Source organism: Mauremys mutica, chromosome 3, assembly GCF_020497125.1.
Source record: "Mauremys mutica isolate MM-2020 ecotype Southern chromosome 3, ASM2049712v1, whole genome shotgun sequence".
Classification (NCBI taxonomy): Eukaryota; Metazoa; Chordata; order Testudines; family Geoemydidae; genus Mauremys; species Mauremys mutica.
In genome coordinates, this window is record NC_059074.1 from 211609405 (window position 1) to 211632253 (window position 22849).

The following is a 22849-nucleotide window of genomic DNA, read 5'->3' on the forward strand; positions in this document are numbered from 1 at the left end:
CAGGTGGGGCCAGGGAGGGGGATCACCTGGGTTATAAATATCTCCTGGCCAGCGGCTTTTTTTTTCTTTCTCCGCCAGTTTCTGCACCTGAGGCAAGTGCCTCACTCCCCTCGCCCTCGCCCGGGCACTGCCCTGAGGTGAAGTAGGGTGAAGAGCTGGCACAGCTTTCTGAGCAACTTGTATTGTGGGGGTGTTCCCCACCCCCTTGAAATAGGCATTAGAGGAAGGAAAGAAAGAGAGACGTAAGGAAAGGAACAGGGGCAGCTTCTCGCCTGTCTAGCCAAGACCAGCAGGCTTTGTGGGCACCATGCCAGGCAGCTGATCTCTAGGCAAGAGTCCCACTGAGGTAAGTAGGAGCCCAGCTGCAGGGTCAGCCCGGGTGGGGTGAGGGGGGGGCAGATGTGCACAGTTAGAACAGACGCACCGCTCACTATCCGGCACCAGAACATTTCCACGCTGCCTTTCCCCTGCCCGCCCCACAGAACGCAGCCCTGGCTCGCTGAGCGATCTGCCTTCCCATTGGCCACACCGCGTGACGTGTTGCTTCCGAGCCTCCCTAATAAACAGCCAGTAACTCCCCCCTCTCGCTGCGATTGCTGCTGCTTTTTCACTTGCGCCTACAGCCTGCTGACAGCATCGGAGCCAATCACACCCCCTCCCACTTCAGCCAATGGAGTTTGAATAATTCCGAACGCCCCAATCGAAGGGGCTCGGCGCTGCGGTTGGAGCCCATTGGTCCATGGTGGCAGCTGGTTCGTGAGTGGCTGCGCTAATGGCCAATCAGCGCTATCCTGGGTTTTGTGTGTGTGTGTGTGTGTAACTGACCGTGCGGCGCCGGTTGTTCGAACCTGAGCGCTGGGGAAGGGAGCGGGGACCCGGCAGCCCCGGGCGCTCCGGTGAGTGCGGGGCGGGGCGGGGCGGGGCGGGCGAGGAGCCGGGCACCGCCTCCTGTCGGGGCGGGGGAGGAGTGAAGGAGCGGGCGCTGGTCCCCGCGCAGGCAGCGGGGCTGGGGGGCGCCTCGGCCCGGCCCTTCTCCTCCTGCCTGGGTCACCCAGTGTGGCTCCGGCCGCTCCCCGTGGGCACCGCCGGGTCTCTGGCCCGCTCTCCCCAGGCGCTCAGAGGTCACGGCCCGCCCCTCCCCTCCCCCGGTCTCTGGGCTACGGTTTAGGCTTCGTCCCTGGAAAGGTTTGTGTAAAACCAGCTCCTGCCCGGGGACGGGGGGGACGGGGGTTGCCCAGCACCAGCTGTGTATAAATCAGCCTCCCTGAGCCCCCCCCGCTGCAGCCCTGGCTTCAGCTGCGTGTGTGAGCCTGGCCTATAGCGGGCCGCCCGTGCTCCCGGGCAGTGTGCGGCGCTGGCCAGTAGGAGCCGATTTGCGGCAGACACTCCACGGCAAGTGGCAGCAGGTCCCTCTTTCTCAGGCCCCCTCGTGTACACCCTTGCTTGAAAAACTGTTTGTTTGTGTGCAGGTCGCTTTGTTTAGCATCTTCTGACTCCTGTTGCACTGTTTTTCTTGTGACTGCTGCTAACTGTTGTAAGAAAACTTCTTTCTTTGCAGCAAGTAGTGAGTAATTTGGCCTGCTGATAGGATGTTACCTCTTTTTTTCCTGCTGCCACCTTGGATGACTTGTCCAGAGTCTTTACAAGTTTGTATGATTAGGGTCAAGGTGCTGTTTATTAAATTGTTGAGGATTTCACTTCAGATCTTCATGGAAAGCCTTCCAGAATGTCTGGATGTTCTGGGATAAGACTCACTGGTAGAGCTGAGGACACAGCTAATCTAGGGCATGTCTTCGCTAGGGTTTTATAACACATGTAACCCCAGCCCTGATGCGTGGCCTAAGACGTCTCCCTGTTGCTTGCTTCTTGGAGTGGCTTCTCACCTCAAGGGTGTGGGGCCTGTGAGCTCATCTGCCAGCCCCATAGGCAGCTTGGCTGTGGCTCCACCCCCAGCCTCTCTCCCCAGACCCTGGACCTGCTTCTGGCGTTAGACCAGGGGTCTCAAACTCAAATGACCCCGAGGGCCGCATGAGGACTAGTGCATTGGCCCGAGGGCCGCATCACTGACACGCCCCCTTGCTGCCCCTGGCCCCACCCCCAATCCACCCCTTCCATGAGGCCCCGCCCCTGCCCTGTCTCTTCTCCACCTCCTCCCCTAAGCGCGCGCAGTTTTAATAAATATATACACTCAGTAATGCACCTCACTCAAAGGACAAAACACGCACTTAGATTTACTGCCTAAGGCTCTGGGAGGGAGTTTGGGTGGGGGAGGGGGTATGGATGCAGGCTCTGTGCTCGATGCAGGCTCCAGGCTGCGGCAGGGGGTGGGGGTGCAGGCTTTGGGACGGAGTTTGGGGATAGGAGGGAGTGCAGGGGTGAGGGCTGTGGGGCTGAGGGCGAGGGGTACATGATGCAGGAGGGGGCTCAGGGCTAGGGAAGAGGGTTGGGCTGTGGGGTGAGGGCTGTGGATGAGGGGTTCATGATGCGAGGGGGCTCAGGGCTAGGGAAGAGGGTTGGGCTGTGGGGTGAGGGCTGTGGATGAGGGGTTCATGATGCGAGGGGGCTCAGGGCTAGGGAAGAGGGTTGGGCTGTGGGGTGAGGGCTGTGGATGAGGGGTTCATGATGCGAGGGGGCTCAGGGCTAGGGAAGAGGGTTGGAGTGTGGGGTGAGGGCTGTGGATGAGGGGTTCATGATGTGGGGGCGCTCAGGGCTGGGGCAGAGGATTAGGGTGCGGGGGGATGAGGGGTTCATGATGTGGGGGCGCTCAGGGCTGGGGCAGAGGATTAGGGTGCGGGGGGATGAGGGGTTCATGATGTGGGGGCGCTCAGGGCTGGGGCAGAGGATTAGGGTGTGGGGGGATGAGGGCTCTGGCTGGGGCTGAGGATTAGGGTGCAGGGGGATGAGGGGTTCATGATGTGGGGGTGCTCAGGGCTGGGGCTGAGGATTAGGGTGCGGGGGGAATGAGGGCTCTGGCTGGGGCTGAGGGTTTGGGGTTGGAGAGGCTCAGGGTAAGGGAAGCCTGCCTTGCCAGTACTGGCGGAGGGCAGGCACTAGGACCCTGCACCCTAATCCTCAGCCCCAGCCAGAGCCCTCATCCCCCCACACCCTAATCCTCTGCCCCAGCCCTGAGCGCTTCCCTTCCCCCCCCCAGCCCGGCCCCGGCGGGTCCCGCTTCCCTCCCCCGGCCCGGCCCGGCCCCGGCGGGTCCCGCTTTTCCCCCCCCCCTTACCCGAGCGCGTCTCCGGCGGTCCCGCTCAGAGCCGCGTGGTGAGGGGGCGGGGCTGGGAGCTCCACGCCGAGCGCAGCGCTCAGCCCAGAGCTCCCAGCCCCGCCCCCTCCCCACGCGGCTCGGATCGGGGCGGGGCTCAGGCGCTCGGACGGAGACTCGGCGCTCTATGCGCCGAGGCTCCAGGAGAGGGGCGGAGGCGGGAGCCTCCGCTTTTCTCTTGGGGGCCCCTGCGGAGCTCCCCTGGGGAGCTCCGCGGGCCGCAGGGAAGAGCTCCGCGGGCCGCATGCGGCCCGCGGGCCGCATGTTTGAGACCCCTGCGCTAGACCCTGCCCTCCAGCAGCAGCCCTGGCCTTGGCCCCCTTACCCTGTATGCGTCACCTCTCCCTGCCACCCCTCCTCAATCAACAGAAAGGGCTACCTTTATATGGTTGTGCAAGCATTGGTGGGTCATCAAAAATGCTTCACCAATATCAGTGTTGGCTGGTCAGGGAAGATACGTGATGCTTGCATTATTAAGAACACAAGACTGTTGAAAGTTACAATCAGAGACTTTCTTGACTGGCAGATTACTATTGGCAATGTTGAAATGTGAGTAGTGATACTGGGAGGACCCAACCTACCCCTTGCGCCATTGGCTCATGAAGGCATCCACCTCAACAGCACCCAGGAAAGATTCAGCTACCAGCTCAGCATGTGCAGAATTCAGAGTAGCAGCCGTGTTAGTCTGTATCCGCAAAAAAAACAGGAGTACTTGTGGCACCTTAAAGAGTTGGGTGTGCTTTTGGTAGATACAATGGGTGCTGGTGGTGTTTAATCACAAGATTGGATCTCGGTGTGTTCTGGGGGGAGAGGCGGGGATCCTAATGGTTTAGCTGACTGCTGTGTCTTGCATAATATCGGTGAAGCAAACGGGGAAAAGTTGCTATTAGGACAGTGGTGGAGTGACTGAGTTTTTATAGCTAGACATGAAGGCTGTTAGAGTTCAAAGTGAAGCTGTACAGATCAGGGAGGCTTTCAAAGAGCACTTTAACAGTGAGCCATAGTAATATGTTGTGTACTGTGCTCTATCTGGTCTTGCTGTTCTGGGGCCGGTTGGGAATTATGTGGTGCTTGGTGTACATCATGCCACAGGTTGCCTACCCCTGGGCGAGCTGATTTTTCAGTGGTACTCACAATGCCTACGTCCTGGCCACTGGTCTGGGGGAGCTCTGCATTTTAATTTAATTTTAAATGAAGCTTCTTAAACATTTTAACAATCTTATTTACTTTACATACAATAATAGTTTAGTTATATATTATAGACCGGGGGGCATGGGCGGCAGGTTATATACTTGTGTGGGGCCCGGGCCCCAGCAATATTCAGGGCTGGGCGCCCTGCTCCAGCAATAGTTGGAGCTGGGTCTCTTCCCGCCCCCCCTCCCCGGTCCTGCCTGGATCGGCCCCGGCCACCGCAGGTCTCCCCCCGCCGCCGCGACCCTGCCTGGAGCAGGTCCCAGCCCCCGCCTGCCACCCCCCCCCCCTCCGCGTGTTCCCCCCCCTCCGCCGCGTTGTGTTGCGTCCCTGCCTGACAGAACGCAGCGCGCCTCTCCCCTGCCTGCTGCCCGGAGGGCTCCCAGCAGATTTGCTGTCTGCTGCCGCAGGGTCCTAGTGCCTGCCCCCCGCCAGTACTGGCAAGGCAGGCTGCCCTTACCCTGAGCCTCTCCAACCCCAAACCCTCAGCCCCAGCCAGAGCCCTCATTCCCCCCGCACCCTAATCCTCAGCCCCAGCCCTGAGCACCCCCACATCATGAACCCCTCATCCCCCTGCACCCTAATCCTCAGCCCCAGCCAGAGCCCTCATCCCCCCGCACCCTAATCCTCTGCCCCAGCCCTGAGCGCCCCCACATCATGAACCCCTCATCCCCCCGCACCCTAATCCTCAGCCCCAGCCCTGAGCACCCCCACATCATGAACCCCTCATCCCCCTGCACCCTAATCCTCAGCCCCAGCCAGAGCCCTCATCCCCCCGCACCCTAATCCTCTGCCCCAGCCCTGAGCGCCCCCACATCATGAACCCCTCATCCCCCCGCACCCTAATCCTCTGCCCCAGCCCTGAGCGCCCCCACATCATGAACCCCTCATCCACAGCCCTCACCCCACACTCCAAACCTCTTCCCTAGCCCTGAGCCCCCTCGCATCATGAACCCCTCATCCACAGCCCTCACCCCACAGCCCAACCCTCTTCCCTAGCCCTGAGCCCCCTCCTGCATCATGCACCCCTCACCCTCAGCCCCACAGCCCTCACCCCTGCACTCCCTCCTATCCCCAAACTCCGTCCCAAAGCCTGCACCCCCACCCCCTGCCGCAGCCTGGAGCCTGCATCGAGCACAGAGCCTGCATCCAGACCCCCTCCCCCACCCAAACTCCCTCCCAGAGCCTTAGGCAGTAAATCTAAGTGCGTGTTTTGTCCTTTGAGTGAGGTGCATTACTGAGTGTATATATTTATTAAAACTGCGCGCGCTTAGGGGAGGAGGTGGAGAAGAGACAGGGCAGGGGCGGGGCCTCATGGAAGGGGTGGATTGGGGGTGGGGCCAGGGGCAGCAAGGGGGCGTGTCAGTGATGCGGCCCTCGGGCCAATGCACTAGTCCTCATGCGGCCCTCGGGGTCATTTGAGTTTGAGACCCCTGGTGTACATCATGCCACAGGTTGCCTACCCCTGGGCGAGCTGATTTTTCAGTGGTACTCACAATGCCTACGTCCTGGCCACTGGTCTGGGGGAGCTCTGCATTTTAATTTAATTTTAAATGAAGCTTCTTAAACATTTTAACAATCTTATTTACTTTACATACAATAATAGTTTAGTTATATATTATAGACTTATAGAAAGATCTTCTAAAAACATTAAAATGTATTACTGGCACGCAAACCCTTAAATTAGAGCGAAGAAATGAAGGCTCGGCACACCGCTTCTGAAAGGTTACCGACCTCTGGCGTACATCTATAAATATTACTCTATCAGTGCACTTCTTAATTTTGCAGTGCTTGCTGTACATTTATGATTACATTGTCACTGATCCTATTAGTTGTCAATGCTGTACTGTGACAAATAAGCTACTCAGGTGTTTTCTGGTTGTGGAGGGGGAACCTCTCAATGCTGCTGCAGCAGCTTCAGGTAAAACAGACAGCTACCATTGTTGATCTACAATAGAATCTCAGAGTTATGAACACCAGAGTTATGAACTAAGCAGGCAACCACACACCTCCTTTGGAACTGGAAGTTCACAATCAGGCAGCAACAGAGGCAAAAATAATAGGCAAATACAGTACAGTAGTGTGTTTAAATGTAAACTACTTAAAAGGAAAAAAAAGGAAAGCAGCATTTTAATCCTGCATAATAAAATTTCAGAGCTGTATTAAGTCAATGTTCAGCTGAAAACTTTTGAAAGAACAACCATAATGTTTTGTTGAGAGTTATGAACAACGTTCATTCCTGAGTTTGTAACTCTGAGGTTCTGCTGTATATTTAAGTCCACCATTTCCCTCCATTTCCTTATGCCCTTAAAAGATTTAAATATCTTTACATGAGCTAAAATATCTTGTACTTTTGCTTATGCAGCACCAGCACAGGCAGAAGTTAATAAACCCTATTAGTAGAACTGTATGGCAGTCTGTGAGGCTGATGCATAAACAAGAAAACAGAATAGTCCCGTCCACTTAGAGTCACAGACCTGCATGATCCAGGACAGAATTTTTCTCTATCCTTTGGACCCTCTAAATTCTGGTGGTACCTCTGGATCCCTTCCATGACAGGAAAGAATTCGCACACCTTACTGAAGAGTTTTAAAGTGCTCAGAATGCAAGATCTTGGGTCCTTCCAAGACCTCTCCGTTTTGCTCTGGAAGAATCAAGGGGAAAAAGGCCCTCTTGTATTTAGTGCAAGCAAGCAAAGAAATTTCTGTGGCTATAGTACTGATATAATTGAAATGTTGAAATAATTTGCATAAGTGGGCAAACATGTATTAATCATATGCTAGCTAAAAGAGGTGCCAGATAAGAAATTAAGCCAGTCAAACCCAGCCTTTCATTAAGGCCATGTCTACATAGTAATTGATCTATTGGGGATCGATTTATCGCGTCTCATCTAGACATGATAAATCAATCCCCGAATTGACGCCCGCACTCCACCTCAGCGGAAGCAATAAGCGGAGTTGACAGGGGAGCCGTGGTGGGCGATTTGCAGCCGTGAGGACAGCTAGGTAAGTCGAACTAAGATACTTCGAGCTCAGCTATGTGAATAGCGTAGCTGAAGTTGTGTATCTTAGATCAATTTCCCTTCTCTTCCCCCCCCCCCCCCTCCCCCGTGTAGACCAGCCCATAGAGGCAAATCCTTAGTTGGCCCCTACCTTCCCATACCTGTAATGGGACCTACACTTTGCTATATGCGATAGGGTGGGCAAGATTTCAGCAGCCTGCACAGCACTTCCTTTCTCTGCAGGAGCTTCCTTGCCACTGCATAAACTGGTTTGGTTTAGTAGATCTCCCACTGCATTGATATACTGGACAGCATAGCAGGAGAACCATGGAAACTAGTGGGATCATCTGCTGTTCTGTGCCTTTTGGGATTAGTGATCAGTTCCTTCCTCCCCCCCCCCCCCGCTTTTTTTTTTAACCAGTTACATGGGTGTGTGCTGTGGGGAAGATATCCACAAAGAAAAAGTTTTCAAGGTGCAGAAGTTGCTCTGATAGACTGAACAAAGAGTAGGCCAGCTCCCTAATGAGGCAGCCAGCAATGCCATATTGTTGTTGTGGTAGAGTGAACAACGATAACAAATATCTAAGAAACACAGATATCTTATATATACTAAAGCCATTTGAAAGTGTCATAAAAAGACATTTTAACAGCACCACTGTCTCCTTCTGTGGAAATCATTGGCTTTTCACCATATTTACATTCCATAAATACATTGAAGCTGAAGCAACAGGAGATGCTCTTGTCACAATGTTCTATTCCAATAATATTCTCACTAATTTATTAATGTGTAAGCAGGACCTCACTTCAATAAAGCATACATTTAAAATGAAATATATCTCCACATATGCCAGTAGCATTTTTCACATCCCTTTAAAATTATATCCAAGTAAATTATCTTTTGGTTTAAAAGCATCCAACCACAAAGATGATTTAAATCTTATCAGCGGTTCCCTTTTTTATTACCTTTACGAATAGTTACCTGTCTTAAAGAAAAGATTTCAGAAAATAAAAATGTGAACACAATGAAACTGTAAGAGGCAAAGGAGCAGTAGTATTACACCCGGTAGTATTGTGTTCTGAGAAAATGTATAGTAGTGTGCTTTGGGCAACTTTCAGACTTTTATCAGCAGATTGTTTTCACAATAGAAATTACACTGGGAATTTATTAAATGGAGTTTCAGTGTACTCTAGTTCTCTATCAACCACCAAAATTACAAGCAGTATATTATTTTAATAAAATGACAGATAAACTGAAACACTTCTAATAGGAGAATTTCCTCTAAAAAGGAAATTCTTAGCATATTGACTTTCAGTTTAAAATTTCAGTCTAACCTACTTCAAACAATGAAAATTGTTCTGTTCTTGCTGTTCAAAATAGTTCAGTAATTGTTTTCTGTTGAATCAATGTGCTGATTCATTGTAAATTGAAAGTTGCATTGAATTTATCCCCTGTGCCTAAACACTTCTAGTTTTTTTTTTTAGTTTTTGCTGCTTACTTATGGAAACTTAGCACACACTTGTATTATAGCCAAGTGTAATCTGTTATCAGTTTGGTATGGAATGCCTGTGTTGTGGGCGTTCACTACGTCATGGAAGACTGTAAGCAGTTTTGGGGCAGAGACCATGACTTCCTCGTATGTATTTCATTTTTTTTAAGTGCCTACTAAAGTGGGGTTTCAATCCTGATTGCAGGGGTGGGATTGCTATTGTAGTAGAAATAATAAATATTCCCCTTGCATCACTGTGATTTATGATTAAACTTCTTTATAGCATGAAATGGTGGTGCAAAAAATGGGGAAACTACTGAATCATCAAAGACGAATTGTAGAACGCAATCGTCACTCCTTAGAATAGAAAATAAAAGAGAAGGAGAAGGTAAGACAAGACCCATTTTTTTTCACAAGTTTAAAGTTGCCTCCAGACCACTATTTCCAGAGTGAACAAGTTATTCATTGAGTATTTGTCCGTGTAGATCCCACTCTAGGTGCATATGTGCTTCAGGCACGCAAGACTGGATTCTTCTTTTTTGAGTGCTTCTCATGTCGATTCCATATTTGATGTGTGCGTGCCCACGTGCACGCGGTCAGAATTTTTTCCCCCTAATGGTACCCCTAGGGCCGGCTTTGGCAACCTCTGGAGCCCTGTGCTTATGCGCCGGTACATTGGGCCCTGCTGGCCCCAAGCCCGCTCAGTTCCTTCTTTGCACCAGTTACGGTTATTGGAACGCTCCTTGTTTTCACAAGTCCGATAGTGGTTTCTTTAACTTTGGACTCTGATTTTTTTCTTGTATCTCGTTACTGTAGTGTTAGTAGTTAGCACCTACTCTTGGGAGCCGTCAGGGCCCACAACATTTCATGGCACCTTCAACATTGGAGGCATTCCAGGCAGCAAGAGACTTGATGTCTCTCCCTGTGCCACCCATGCATGGCCCATCTTTGAGAGACCTTTCAAAGGCAGTTTCCTCTAAAGGGAAATCTGTGATGAGGCTACCTTCTGGGATTTCGATGTGGCACCGCTCCCCAGCCTGACGCTCCCCATCATCATGTCGCTGGCCTCCACCTTCCCGGCAGCAGTCCTCGGTACCGTGAAGCGCATCTCCAGCTCTGAGACACGGGTCACTTTCCCCGTGGTGCTGCTCCCTGGTGTAAGGGTGATCCCCAACAAGCCATGGCTACCAGCATGAGGCCACCTCAGCTCCACTCTAGTCTCTTCCTAGGGAAGAATCTTCCACGGGGTCTGAGAGTGAGCCCTCCTCATCCCAGAGGCTTCAGCAGTAGGCCTGCCATTTGGTCCCTGGCCATCCACCCAAAGGCCACCCCAGTGTACTTAAGGACATGGGATGGAGCAAGTGTCTTGCTGGAGGATAGGAGGGTGCTTAGGAGAAAGCAGAGGGGAAGCACTAGCACTAGTGTGAAGATCTATATGTGACTAATATTTAAGTGCAACTAAACATATCACAGGTCAGAGCAAGCTGTGGTATGTTCCTGTCACAGGGTGAGCTGGTCCATTAAAAGACTGGGGCACAGCAGCACCTTTTGTCAGGTTTAGCCCATCTCCCTGTATGATGGGAATAAATACAAGGGTCATGTGACAGAAGCATGCATCTAAACCGGGCTTGCTGACAGGTAAAAGGGCAGCCTGTGGTCATTAAAGAGAGAGAGAGAGAGAGACACACACACACAAAATGTGTGAGAGAGGCCAGAGAGAGACTCTCTCTCCTTAGTGCCCAGGCAGAGGGCCTGTGAAGAGGACAGGTGGCAATTTTCTAGAACTCCAAGGCAGAAGCCTTTTGGGGGTAGAGATTTACAAGGAACTGGAAGCGGTGCAGGGATAAGCCTCCATTGATGGGCCTGCAGGATGCAGAAGTCCCAGCTAGGAGAGGGGTTGGACTACAAGGATGGGCATGCTCTGATCAAGACCTGGAAAAACTTGTGTTATGATAATAAACCAACCTGGAAGAGAGCACTACTGTAAAATCGCCACATGTGATAGCTGGTTTGATGCAAGAGTGAAGGTAAACTGAGGTAGCAGATGGGCCCAAAGGCAGTCTGGGGGTAATGCCCTACAACCGTTCCCTTTAGCCTTGTTCTGATATGAGCACTGCTTCTTTTCTACCCCCACTCTCTAATAGAAAACTGCTTTTTTATTTATGATAGACATGGTCTACACTGACTTCATACAGAGGTTGTAAATTTGTCCACGATAGCTGTCTGCCATAGCTATGTGTCATCCTAGCTGTGTGAGCACGTTAATCAAACCTTTTCTACAGAGGTGGTTAGTATTTTCTCTACACATACTCTTCTTTCCAGGTTTACTCTTGAAACACTTGATTCATACTGAAACTTGGACGTCTATAGGTTTTTATCCAGAAAAGCCTACTCCTTTCTAGACTGGAACTAGGTCATTCTCATTTTTTTCTCTCTTGACGTTGGTAATAAATTTACTTCCTTTTTAATTTGGAGTACTATAGAGCTATTATGACGGATATAAAACGGATTAAAAAGGTTGAAAACCAGTTAGAATTTGATGGTGTTACAGTTATGCTCTTGTTAACTTCCTGGTTTACATAGCGATATAAAGTCAGGTGATCAATTTAAGATTGAGGATAGCACGACACTAATTTTCCTTACCCCCGAAGAATGTGGTTATGGAGACAGAGGTGCAAGCTGAATGTCTTTGTTGGTCCATAAAAACGGGGAAATAAGGTGTACTAATACTGGTTTTTCCGAACATGTAACCTATTCCTTGAATATATGGTAAGTGGAAAAGGTAATTTGTCAATTTCTTGGTATTTCAATTGTACAGAATTGAGTCCAGTTTGGTATTGATGCTTTCTGTTTGTTGGCTGTTCAATGGCATATTTGGTGATAGCAGATCATCAGTCCAACACCTAAATGTTACCTCTCAAATGAACAGTTGAGGACTGAGTGGGAATGGGGAAGGATCTTCTAAACCCAATAGGTGCTCGCTTTGACAAAATATGTTATGTTAAAAAAAAAAATGGAGAGCAAGTGTTGAATCTGCTGCCCTTATGATTGAGCTTAAAAGAAAGCACTGGTTAGGATTCCCAATGATTACCAGACTGTACTATAACTATTGCTTAAATTATGAATATATTTATACATTACAACTATATACTTGAAAATGTGCCTGAAAATATTGTTCATAACCTTGCCCAGTCTTGAGTTAAAGATTTGTGTTGCCTTAACCTGTACTGTTTTTGGTATGATACAGAATCTAGAACCCAGGATTAGAGAGTGAAAGGAGGATGGATTTTTCAGATATCTGAGCTATTTTTAATTGTACTTTTTTTTGAAGCCATCGTGCTGAGTTTCAAGGTTTAGGGCCAAATTCTGCTCTTAGTTATACAACACAGAAGTCAACAGTTACTCCAAACTTCTCTTTCTGTAGGAGGAAGCAGAACATGGCTTATTCTTTTTGCTTTGTTTTCTAACTATCTTTGGAGCTCATCATTTACGGGGACATCAGGAATTTTTAATTTTTTAAAATAGATTAAATATGACTACAAATAAAATGTGATGTGTTTTTCCTCATAGGCATTAGCAGTGAAACACCGTTTGGAAAAGGACTCCAGTGAGCTTAACACAGAGGCTGTGCAGAGCAAAACAGGCTTTACTAGCAAACCAGTCAAAGGAACTGGAATAATTAATAATTTAAACTAGAAATCAGTAAGAACTGGTGCCATTTATGCCTTACTGACTCCCAGGGGAACTCTGCAAGCCCTGGGTTGGAGAATAGTGTATTTCCACCAGAAGTTGTGTTTCGATACTGTCTTATTCTGGCTGTCCTCATTTGGACCATCTTAAAAGACTGTGACAAAGTTCCTCCTCTGCCTTGGTGGGTCCTGCACTTATTGGCGGATTTGCTTACCTCAGAGATTCAGGGCAGCCTTCAGTTTGGCCAGTTTTGTGGCTCAAACCTGCCATTCACTCAGCTAACCCCATCACTGGCCAGCATGGGGAAAAGGAAGGAGAACAATCCCCACAGTCTCTGCTGACCTACCTAGTGGGTCAGGGGGACAGGCCAGGGACCTTCCCCTCTGGTGGGACCCACAGTCCAAGTCAACTCCTCTTATATCCAATAGGGGGGGAGGAGAATGGGGGGAACCCAGGCCCGCCCTCTACTCTGGGTTTCAGCCCAGGGCCCTGTGGATCGCAGCTGTCTACAGTGTTACACGTAACACCTGTGTGACAGGAACAACTCCCTGGGCTACTTCCCCATAGCCTCCTCCCAACATCTTCTTTATCCTCACTACAGGACCTTCCTCCTGATGCCAGATAGCGTTTGTACTCCTCAGTCCTCCAGCCGCAGGCCCTTTCACTCTTAGCGCCTTGCGCACCCTTCACTGACTGAAGTGGGGTCCTTTTTTAAACCAGGTGCCCTGATTAGCCTGCCTATCTTAATTGATTCTAGGATCTTCTTAATTGGCTGCAGGTGTCATAATTAGCCTCCCTGCCTTAATTGGTTCCAGCAAATTCCTGATTTTTCTGGAACTGCCCCTGTTATCTTACCCAGGGAAAAAGGACCTGCTTAATCTGGGGCTAATATTTCTGCCTTCTCTCATTCTCCTGTAGCGGGCCCCTGCGTTGTGGACCCAACCGGCTTCCCTGCCCCTTCACTGTAAGCCGGCTGCACGACTTGACGCCAGTTTGTTTCCAGACTGTGCCAAGGAAACATCTGTACGTGCTCGTGCTCCACACCTTGCACTTCCTCACCTTCGTGTCCCACCCTGACACAAAGTGGAGGGACCTCCTTCCTCCTCTAGAGGGTGGGGAGCCCCGGTGGGCCAACCTATACTCCACCCTGCTCCCAAAGCTCGCCGGGGATGTCAGTTGGTGGCTCCTTCAGGGGCTGTGAGCACGAGCATGTAATTGGCGCAGTTCACCCCTGTCCTGGACATCTGCCCTTTCTGCTGCGTGAGGGAGACTCTGGTGCACGTTTACCTGGAGTACGCCAAGCTGCAGCCTCTATTCTGGCTCCTCACAGATATCCAGTTGCGTCTCTGGCTGCACTTTTCCCCTCACCTCCTTATTTATGCACTGGCTATTGGTGGCCCCACAAAGTCATGGGACCTCTTGGTCAACCTCCTCCTGGCCCTGGCTGAAATGGCTGTCTATAAAACCAGGGAGAGGAGGTTGGCCAATGGAGTCTCCTGTAACTGTGGGGCCTCTTTCCGGTTCTCCATCCATTCACGCATCTGGGCAGAGTTCCTCTGGGTGGCGTTCACTGACTCCCGTGATGCCTTCGAGGAGCAGAGGGAGCTGTCTGGGGTTCTCTGCTCGGTGTCCCCATCAGGTTCCCTTCGATTGACCCTTTGACAGCACGTCTGTCCTTGTTATTTCATTAGTTGTCTCCTGAAACCACTTGCTTTCCAGGTCCTGTGGATCCCCCCTTAAGGCTGGGGTGATCTTTTAGCAGTGGGCTCCCCACTTCCTGGATCCCAATAGGATCACTCTCCTGTAGCCCTCTGGCCCGACCCTGTCACAAGACCTATAGCTGTGATACAAAATAAGGTCCCGATCTTGCAGTTTTTGCAATTGATTCCATATGGACTGACTCCAGGCCAAAAATTGGTTGTATGATCAGGGTTTAAAAAAATGATTTTGCACCAGCATACTACAGATAGGGTTACAGTTCATATGGAATTATTTGTCTAATCTAATTATGTAGACTCTTTGTTTAGTCTTAAAAAATAAAATATATTAAATATCTGTTTGAGTTGATTTGGAACTTCTAGAAACATTAGCTGCTTCCTAAGTATAAGTGTGTTTTGCTTAATTCTAAGATTTCATGGAGGAGTGGGAAAATCCCCCAAATGATTTGTACATTTTAACTTTTTCAAGCACTATAGACTAGCATTATCAACAAAATTCTAACTATGAAGCCAGATCCTGCTCTGGCATATATCAGCATAGCTCCATTGAAATCAGTAAAATTATTCCAATTTACACAAAAAGCATCTGGCTATAACTTTTGATTTTTAAAAAACCTTGATTGTAGATTAAAAGATTTTTCCTTTAATTTGGCGTTAGAAGGAAAATGAAAGGGAAGAGAACTCAGAATAGTCATAGAAGCAACATCAGCGATTGGGTTTTTTTAAGTTCTTCTATTGTGCCAATTGCTGTTGTATCTGAATGCTTTTCAGAATAATTAAGAATAATTAAGGTGACTAGCATCTGTTATTTGAGGTTATTTGAGGTTTCTATTTCTCCCATATCCCCCAGAGCAGTGGTTTTCAACCTGTGGTGCACAGACCCCTGTCTAAGGGGTTCTCGACAGGTTGTCGTTACAACGGAACAGTGGTTTTCAAGCCGTGGCCTGTGGGGGTCCACAGACCATGTCTAAGATTTCCAAAGAGGTCTGCACTTCCATTTGAAATTTTCTAGGGTCTGCAAATGGCAAAGAGGTTGAAAACCACTGACCCAGAGGGCAAAGTGTGGGGGGGGGGGGCGGGCGCGGGGAGTGTAAAAGAAAAATGGTGATGTTAGTTGTCATTCTAAGTTTTTGCAGGAGTGAATTTCATAGTATTGGGCCAGCTCCTGAAAAAGCCCTGTCTGCTGCATCTGCTAGTTTTACTTCTGATGTGTAGACAGTTGTTCCTGAGGAACACAGCTACTGAAGTCTGAGAGAGTAAGATGGTATATTGGGCCCATTTCCTTTACAGCTTTGAAAATAAAGACCGAGATTTGATTCAGTGTTCTGTTGGGGAATCAGCGGAGTGAGTGAAACATAGGACTGATGTACTCAAGTGAACCTGTGTTACTGAGGAGGTGTGCTGCTGTGTTCTGTAACTCTTGCAGATTTTGCAGGGCAGAAGCATTCAAGTCTAAATACATTGGATTGTGATGATTCAAGCAAGAGTTAATGATGGCCTATGTGGTTGAGGCCAAATTGTAAATACAAATGAGGGGATGTAGCCTTACCAGATTAAGGTAGGAGAATGCATATCTTGTAAATGGTTTTGTGAACGTCCTGCATCAGAGCATGGGATTTTTTTTTTTTTTTTTTTATTTTTTTTTTTGCAGCTATGTTAGGTTGTTGGTTCCAGCTTTTTGTTGAATGCTTCTTAATCAGAGCCACTTGTGCTGAGTCACAGCAAGAGGGCTGGGCGTTTCAGCCATTTGAACCCCTTGAATTTTGTTGATATTTTGAACACAGGAAGCTGAGAATTCATACAGCTTTGAAACATTTGTTACACATCAGCATTGTCTGAAAATGTTGTCTCTTGACACCTGTGTCTTTTAGAATGATTGATAGCAGAGTGTGTGTGTGTGTGTGTGTTTGTTTCGGTATAGCAGTTGGATATTTTGGACTAGGAGGTTGTGAGACAAAAGGAAAATAACTAAAACCGTTGATGCTTCTAGTTATGTTCTTTGGGTGACTTGTTTAAATAGCTGAAAATACAGACTTGCTGTGTCGGCAAGGTTTTAATTTGTTTTCCATCCAGACCCTCCCTTTTCTTGAATTTGGCCTCTGTGCACTGGTGCCCATCTGCTCGTAGTAAGTAGATGAAGAAATGATGGCTTGCTTCCAGTAGAGTCCCACCAGTGCCATGCCATCTGTTACCCAGCAATGCAGGAACAGATGGGTGGAAGGAGTTAGTTTCTTAGAAATAACTTTTATTTCAGTTCCCAGATAGGACATAGTTGTATGGGGTATTTTAACTTTTCTTAAAATATTTTGAAAAATAGTACATTTTCTAAGCATCTATCCCGAGCCCCCAGGTATTCCTGACTAATAAGACTTCACATCTAATGCTATCTTGCTCCCAAGAGCAACTTCATATATTTGACTCATCCACACTGAGAGATGGGTGGTCTGAGAACAGGAGCTAGAACTGGAAAGTTCTCCTGTGTTCTGATACTGACTCCCCTCTGTGGCTTTGGGCAAGTCACTTAACTTCACTGACGCTCAGTTTTTGTGGGCTGGATTCTATCCTGTGTCAAGATCTGCTATGGGCAGGCACCAGAGAACTGGTTGCAGCTCCCTGGTTCCATATTCTGAGCCACCTAAGTACTGCTGTGATCTGTGCCAGCTGGGAGACGTCCCAAAAGGATTGTCTGCCCTCTGCGGACTGCCAAGAGTGCCGTTTGTGTTCCTAACTCATGCATATGTTTAGAAACCAAAGTTCAACTTTCCAGAGTCTTCATGGGACTCAGATGGGTAGTATACCACATCACACTACTCTCAATTTATTGACTTAATCAACTGTTTTGTAACTAATGTTTTGTTGTAGGAAATGGAGGGAAAAAAAACGTCTTTGCTTCCAGTCTGATCAACAATTGCAAAAAATCCAGCAGCTGGAAGCAGAACTAAAAACAGCCAGAGACTTGCTGAAGGAGAGCCAGAATTACGCTGAAGAGATGAAAAGTGAGCTACACATTTCTACCTTTTTAAATCCTGTTACAATCTATTACTTCAGTGTGGAGGTTCTTTAAACCTCATTATCAATGGTGATTTGAAGAATACCCAAGAAAAAAAAGTTCTCACTGTGTGATATAGTTAAATTAACTTTCAGCTAATACACGCAATTCTCTTTCCAAACTGAGGTGAAACTTCTTTATACAAATATATATAGTACTAACTCGTAAAATTATATGGTTTTAAAGCAATTTAAAATGAGGAATAAATATGTCCTAAAGAGAACTATATGGTCAGCACATTAAATACTACAATGTGCTCCTGTGTTTTAAAATCCCAAGCAAACAAATATACCTCAAACTATCATCCTTTAGCTTGTATATGGACTCCATCAAGCTTAAACGTGGTGAAATGTTACCTGCCGAGCCCTAATTTGACTTTTCCCTACATTTGTCTATTTGGTTGGGAAAATGCAATTTGCAGATTGAGGTTTAAGAGAACAGGTAATTCTGCTAAATAGCCATTGTAAAGAAGGAGACTGCTCCCACTTATCCCTGTAGAAGTCTAACCTTACTTAATGAGATTTCAAAATTAAATGTATGGACCCAGTCCTGCTCCCATTCTAATCAGTATTTTATACTCTCCAATCCATGAGGCCATCCAAAGAAGTGCTTTGTGTTTTGATCTTATTCTTGGCAAGTGGCAGCACTTTCGGCTAGCTAATAAAATGTAATGCCTTCTAAGTCCATTTTCTTGCTTTCGCTATCTTCTAGATGTGGTTCTTAAGGTGTCAAATGGTAGCATTATCTCCATTTTCTGAAGGGAATAATTATGAACAATAAGTCAGAAGATGTTTGTGCTGTAGCTGTGCCCTGCAGCCAACAATACCTCATCTTAATTGAAACATAACTGAATGTGGGTGCTCAGAGTCCTAGGCTGTCACCCTTAACCCCCAGACATTTCTTCCTCTCTAACAAGTCTCTGATTATCCTCTCAGCCCTGCTGTGCCTCGTTCTGGTCATCCAGGGACTGAGCTCATATCTAGCTGGAGCATCCTCTGCTGGTCACTATCCCTCTCCTCACTGGCCCCCATGTCCCTCCCAGACCCCGGTGCCCTCCCCGTCAGGCTCCTGCTCCCAGCAGAAATCCACCCCAGGGAATCCCCACCCCCTATTCTCCACCTTGTCTCAGTGGCTACTGCCAGTACCATTTAGCCCCCTTTCACTGAGGCTGACTGCAGTCTAATGGCCACTCATCATTGGCCGGGGGATTTGGACCTGCTGCCTTTCCCTGCAACTCAGTACCTCTGTAGGCCTTGGAGAAGGCCCTGCGGCCTGGGGAGTTGCCAGTCTGGAGCTCCCCAGCTCCTCTGGCCTTTCCCTAGCCCTGCTTCACTCTAGTACCCTTAGCTTCCCCAGCAGCCAGGTCCCTCTCCCTTCAGAGCTAGAGGGAGACTGACTGAGTGCCTGGCTCACAGCCCTTTTATAAGGGCCAGCTGTGGCCTGATTGGGGCCTGGCCCAGCTGTAGCTGCCTCCCCAATCAGCCCAGGCTTGCTGCTTTCCCCAGCCACAGCCCTCTGCAGGGTTGTTCCAACCCCTTCAGGGCTAGAGCGGGCAACCGGCCCACCACACTCCCCTTTGAATCACCACCCTAAATAATCCTTCTCCACCCTAGGTGTTGATATATTTCAAATAACTGTTGATTGCTATCATTTCCCTTTCCCTCTGTCTGCTCCTCTTTCTCACCAAGTTCTGGGTCTTGGAGACATTGAATTTTCCTTGTCCTGTAGGAAGCGAATGCGTAGTCCTTGTTTTATATGTTAAGTTGGTGTTATTCAATAGAATTCTCTTTGCAATACAGGAAATCTCTTGTATTGCCCGTGTCTCTTAATTTTATTCCATACATCAGTTCATCAAACACCTTGAACATTTTTATATATGCTGGAGTTTGAAGAGAGGAAAACAGACAAATAGGGCATCAACATTCTTTATCTAGCCATTGGTACTGTTACCTGTCAACCATGAGTTTCAGAGTACAAGCCATCGGACCTCAGGGAAGATGGGCTGTAGAAACAGTTACAATTGTGAAGCATAGAGCGATTTGACTAGCAGTATGTTCTTTCTGCAAAACTGAATTCTGGCAATGCTAAAATTGTCTCAGCTATCCAATGTCATGGTTTGGGAATAAAGGCAGTTTTAGAACACATAAGTAATTATATTCTGAAATACTAAGAAAATGTATTGCTAGGTGAAAAATTGGAAATATTGCCATTTTATAGTGTTATCCATAAAAGCTAATATTGCATATTTGACATAGTTTGCTTTCACAAATTAAGCACTTTTTTTTTTAATACTATAGACCAGGGAATGGGACCCAAAATTTAGGTCACAATGGAGTGGGAATTGTGCCTGTCCGTTTATCAGGTACCCAGCCGCCCCGGAGGAGGAAGAGGCTGGACTGGGGGGAGCTAAAGAGCTCTGAGCCTACCCCGCAAAGGGTCACGCGCCGACCCAGAAGTATAAAGGCGGGCCTTCCGAGCTCAGTGGGAGGTCAGCGACCAGAGCGAGCGGACGTCCTTCCGGGAGCTCGGCGCCAGGAGGCTTCTACCCTCCCCCATGCTCGCTACCCCGAGGAGCTGCCGGAGCTCCCCTGGACCGCCGTTCCGGAGGAGTTGCCGGACCTGCCGCCCAGCCCCGTCCGAGACGAATCCATGCACCTGGACCCGGTGGAGGATGACCCCAGGATCCAGGTAGGCCCCAAGGGGGAGTTTGGAAGTGGCCCGGGGGCAGCAGACCCTAGTCTGACTGCAGCAGACCCAGAGCCAATGTCAGTGTGTTGCGGCCAGGATCCCCACTGACCCAGCAGCAGCCTGCCTACCACTGTTAGGGCCCCGGGCTGGGACGCAGAGGAGTGGGCGGGCCTGCGTCCCCCCTGCCACCCCACTCACGGGTGGCAGTCTCCCCCTCGCCCCGACACCCTGACCCTGGGCTTTATAGACTGAACTGCTTGCTCAGCCCTACCTGAGGGCCTGAGCCCTGCACCAGTGTTTGTTGCCCCACCCTGATCCAGGGCCTGGGCTTTATAGACTGAACTGCTTGCTCTGCCCTTGCTGGAGGGCCTGAGTCCTGAGCCGGTGGTGTCACCCCTGTGTGGTGAGGTGGCCTGGTACCCAGCTGCCCCGGAGGACGAAGAGCCCCTCCCCTAACGGCGGATCCTACACTCCCCCTCTCCTTAGGCTTGCACAGAATTGAAGGATTAAAGAGCACTTTAGACAGTGTGTGCCCAGAACAGAGGCACATAAGAATTCCATTCATTCCCGGTTAAATCTAGATGTTAAACTAAAATGTTATATAAAAAGATCAGGAAAATGTGTAAGTTTGGGGAACCTAAGTGCAGCAGTAGTCCTACCAAAGAGAGACATGGCCATGCCTCCAGAAGGGGTTCCTTCCAAAAGATTCCATTGACTAAAAGAGTGAGGACACTACAGCAAATTTCAAAACTCCAACTGTGACCATTTCTTTTACTTAGTAAGGAAAATCTAGTTTGTGGCAAGCAAGTGGGCCATCGTCTCTAGGGTATGAGCCTCAATTTGAGTGTGAGAGTTCTCAGGGTTACATTCTTGTCAAATCCTTGAAGTGGTGTGTAAGATATTCTTTCATGGCAATTTTTCCTCGGTCTTGATGTGATTTGTAGCAAAGCATTCTTACTCTCTGGCTATAAGGAAACTGTTTACACTCATGAACGTGAAAAAAATCATCCATACCCTGTGCATCCACTTTCACAAGTGCAAGGCTATTTGGGAAACTAGTGAAATTAGTAGCTGAGACAACAGAAGCCTGAACCCTCCTTGTCAAAGCCGGCATAGTAATCCATTGGTCACTGCCAACACCAAAGGTATTCATGAAGGGAATGTTTGCCTAGCAGAGGGGAAAGTATGAAGCAGAAGCTCACATGGAAGACCTAAACCTTTTTCTTCCCAAACAATTAAATCTTCAGCATCACAAAGACAAAATGAGCATTTGTGTGTGAAGAGTTTACAATTCCTATACAAGACTCTTTGTTTTGACCTACCCTCTGTGTTGAGAGGTTTAAATGGCTGGTAGTATCACAGCAAGGGTGAGGTCTCAAGTTACACAACTCTGTCCATTTACAGACAACATCACTCTTTGTGCCCTGGCCAGCGAAACAGATCCATTCCCAACTTGCCGGCTGCTAGAAAGGATTCCAACCCCCCTGGAGTTCAAAATCAGAATATTCTGAATCCAATGTAGGACATTGTTCAACCAGGTTAAAATAGGCATGGCTTTGACTCTAAATTTACCACCATGGTAAAGATTTACAAAGACTCAAAACTTCATCTCATCAATTGTATCCTGGCAGCAGTCACTCCGTAGCTAGTCTTCCCCAGTGACCATGTTTGCTGATGCCATGCATTGGTACTGTCCTCTGAGTGGGATTTCACAATGTGTCTCCAGAAATTCCATTTGTGGACACGTCATTCCCCGGTCCTGTCCAAATGTCTCTTTTGGGGCAGGTAAGTACAAGGAACATACCTTAAGCCAACCCAGTTTTCACTTTGGCCCTTGTATGATTGCTACAGGAACACACCTCACTTGGTGAAGAGCATACCTGGAAGACAAGATGCCCCCAGGGTTATGGTGGGTCACTCAGAAAAAAGAGCGTCCAGCTTTCTGAACCGCACACCTTGTGCTGTACCGTTTTTCAGTATGTCAGGGTACCCTTCCTTTTAGTTTACTTTTATGGAATTCAGTAGTGTTGGAACAAAAACATAGGAATGGACAGATGGGTTCAAACCAGTGGTCCATTGAGTCTCCTGTATGTCATCTGACGGTGGCCAGTAGCAGTTGCTTCAGAGGAAGGTTCAAGAAACCTGTAGAGGGCAGTTATGGAATAACTAACCCACAAGGGAAATTTCTTCCTATCTCCTGTTAGAGGTTGGCTTGTGCTCTGAAGTATGAATGTTTATATCCCTTTCAACATAAGTGAGTAACCAGAGGTCAGAACTTCTCTCAGAGGCCATGGAAATAATGTCAGATGTCGAGAAGAATCCGCTGCTTTACAAGACAGTTTGCATAAAGGGAAGAGGAAAGAGCTGAACTCATCCTTCTGGTTCGTCACTAGCCAGAAGTCCTGGGAATTTTTGGACATGATTGATTGATAGCTAAGGAATCTCCACTATACCAGCAGAAAAAACAGATCTCCTGAAGCATGGGCCCTTATTTCATCTGTACCTGAGCTGCCTACAGTTTGACAGCCTGGATATCAAAAGGAAAGTGTAGTTCAGCAGAGATTATCCTTTAGCCCAGTGATTCTCAAACTTTTGTGCTGTTGACCCCTTTCACATAGCAAGCCTCTGAGTGTGCCACCCCCCTCCTTATAAATTAAAAACACTTTTTTAGCCTGACTGATACATTTTTGGTATCCAGGCAGAATTCAATCAGGAACTTTCATTCATTGTTCTGGTAAAGTTTCACTTATGGTGCAA

General features: G+C 48.4%; 1 protein-coding gene across 7 annotated transcripts in view; it reads left to right on the forward strand.

Moving 5' to 3' along the window:
* Window positions 1-232: 232 nt before the first annotated feature.
* LOC123366095 overlaps window positions 233-22849 on the forward strand; it is a 38092-nt gene continuing 15475 nt past the window's right edge. For 2 of the 7 annotated variants that reach the window (XM_045009213.1, XM_045009214.1), the window contains exons 1-3: window positions 773-896; window positions 17218-17351; window positions 19767-20092. In XM_045009213.1, the coding sequence (XP_044865148.1) occupies window positions 17345-17351; window positions 19767-20092 (333 nt within the window). In that variant the 5' untranslated portion in view covers window positions 773-896; window positions 17218-17344. Of the gene's footprint in view, window positions 347-772; window positions 897-967; window positions 1186-9211; window positions 9336-17217; window positions 17352-19766; window positions 20093-22849 lie in introns of those variants that run through there. The other 5 variants (XM_045009207.1, XM_045009212.1, XM_045009211.1 and 2 more) reach the window with 4 other exon arrangements.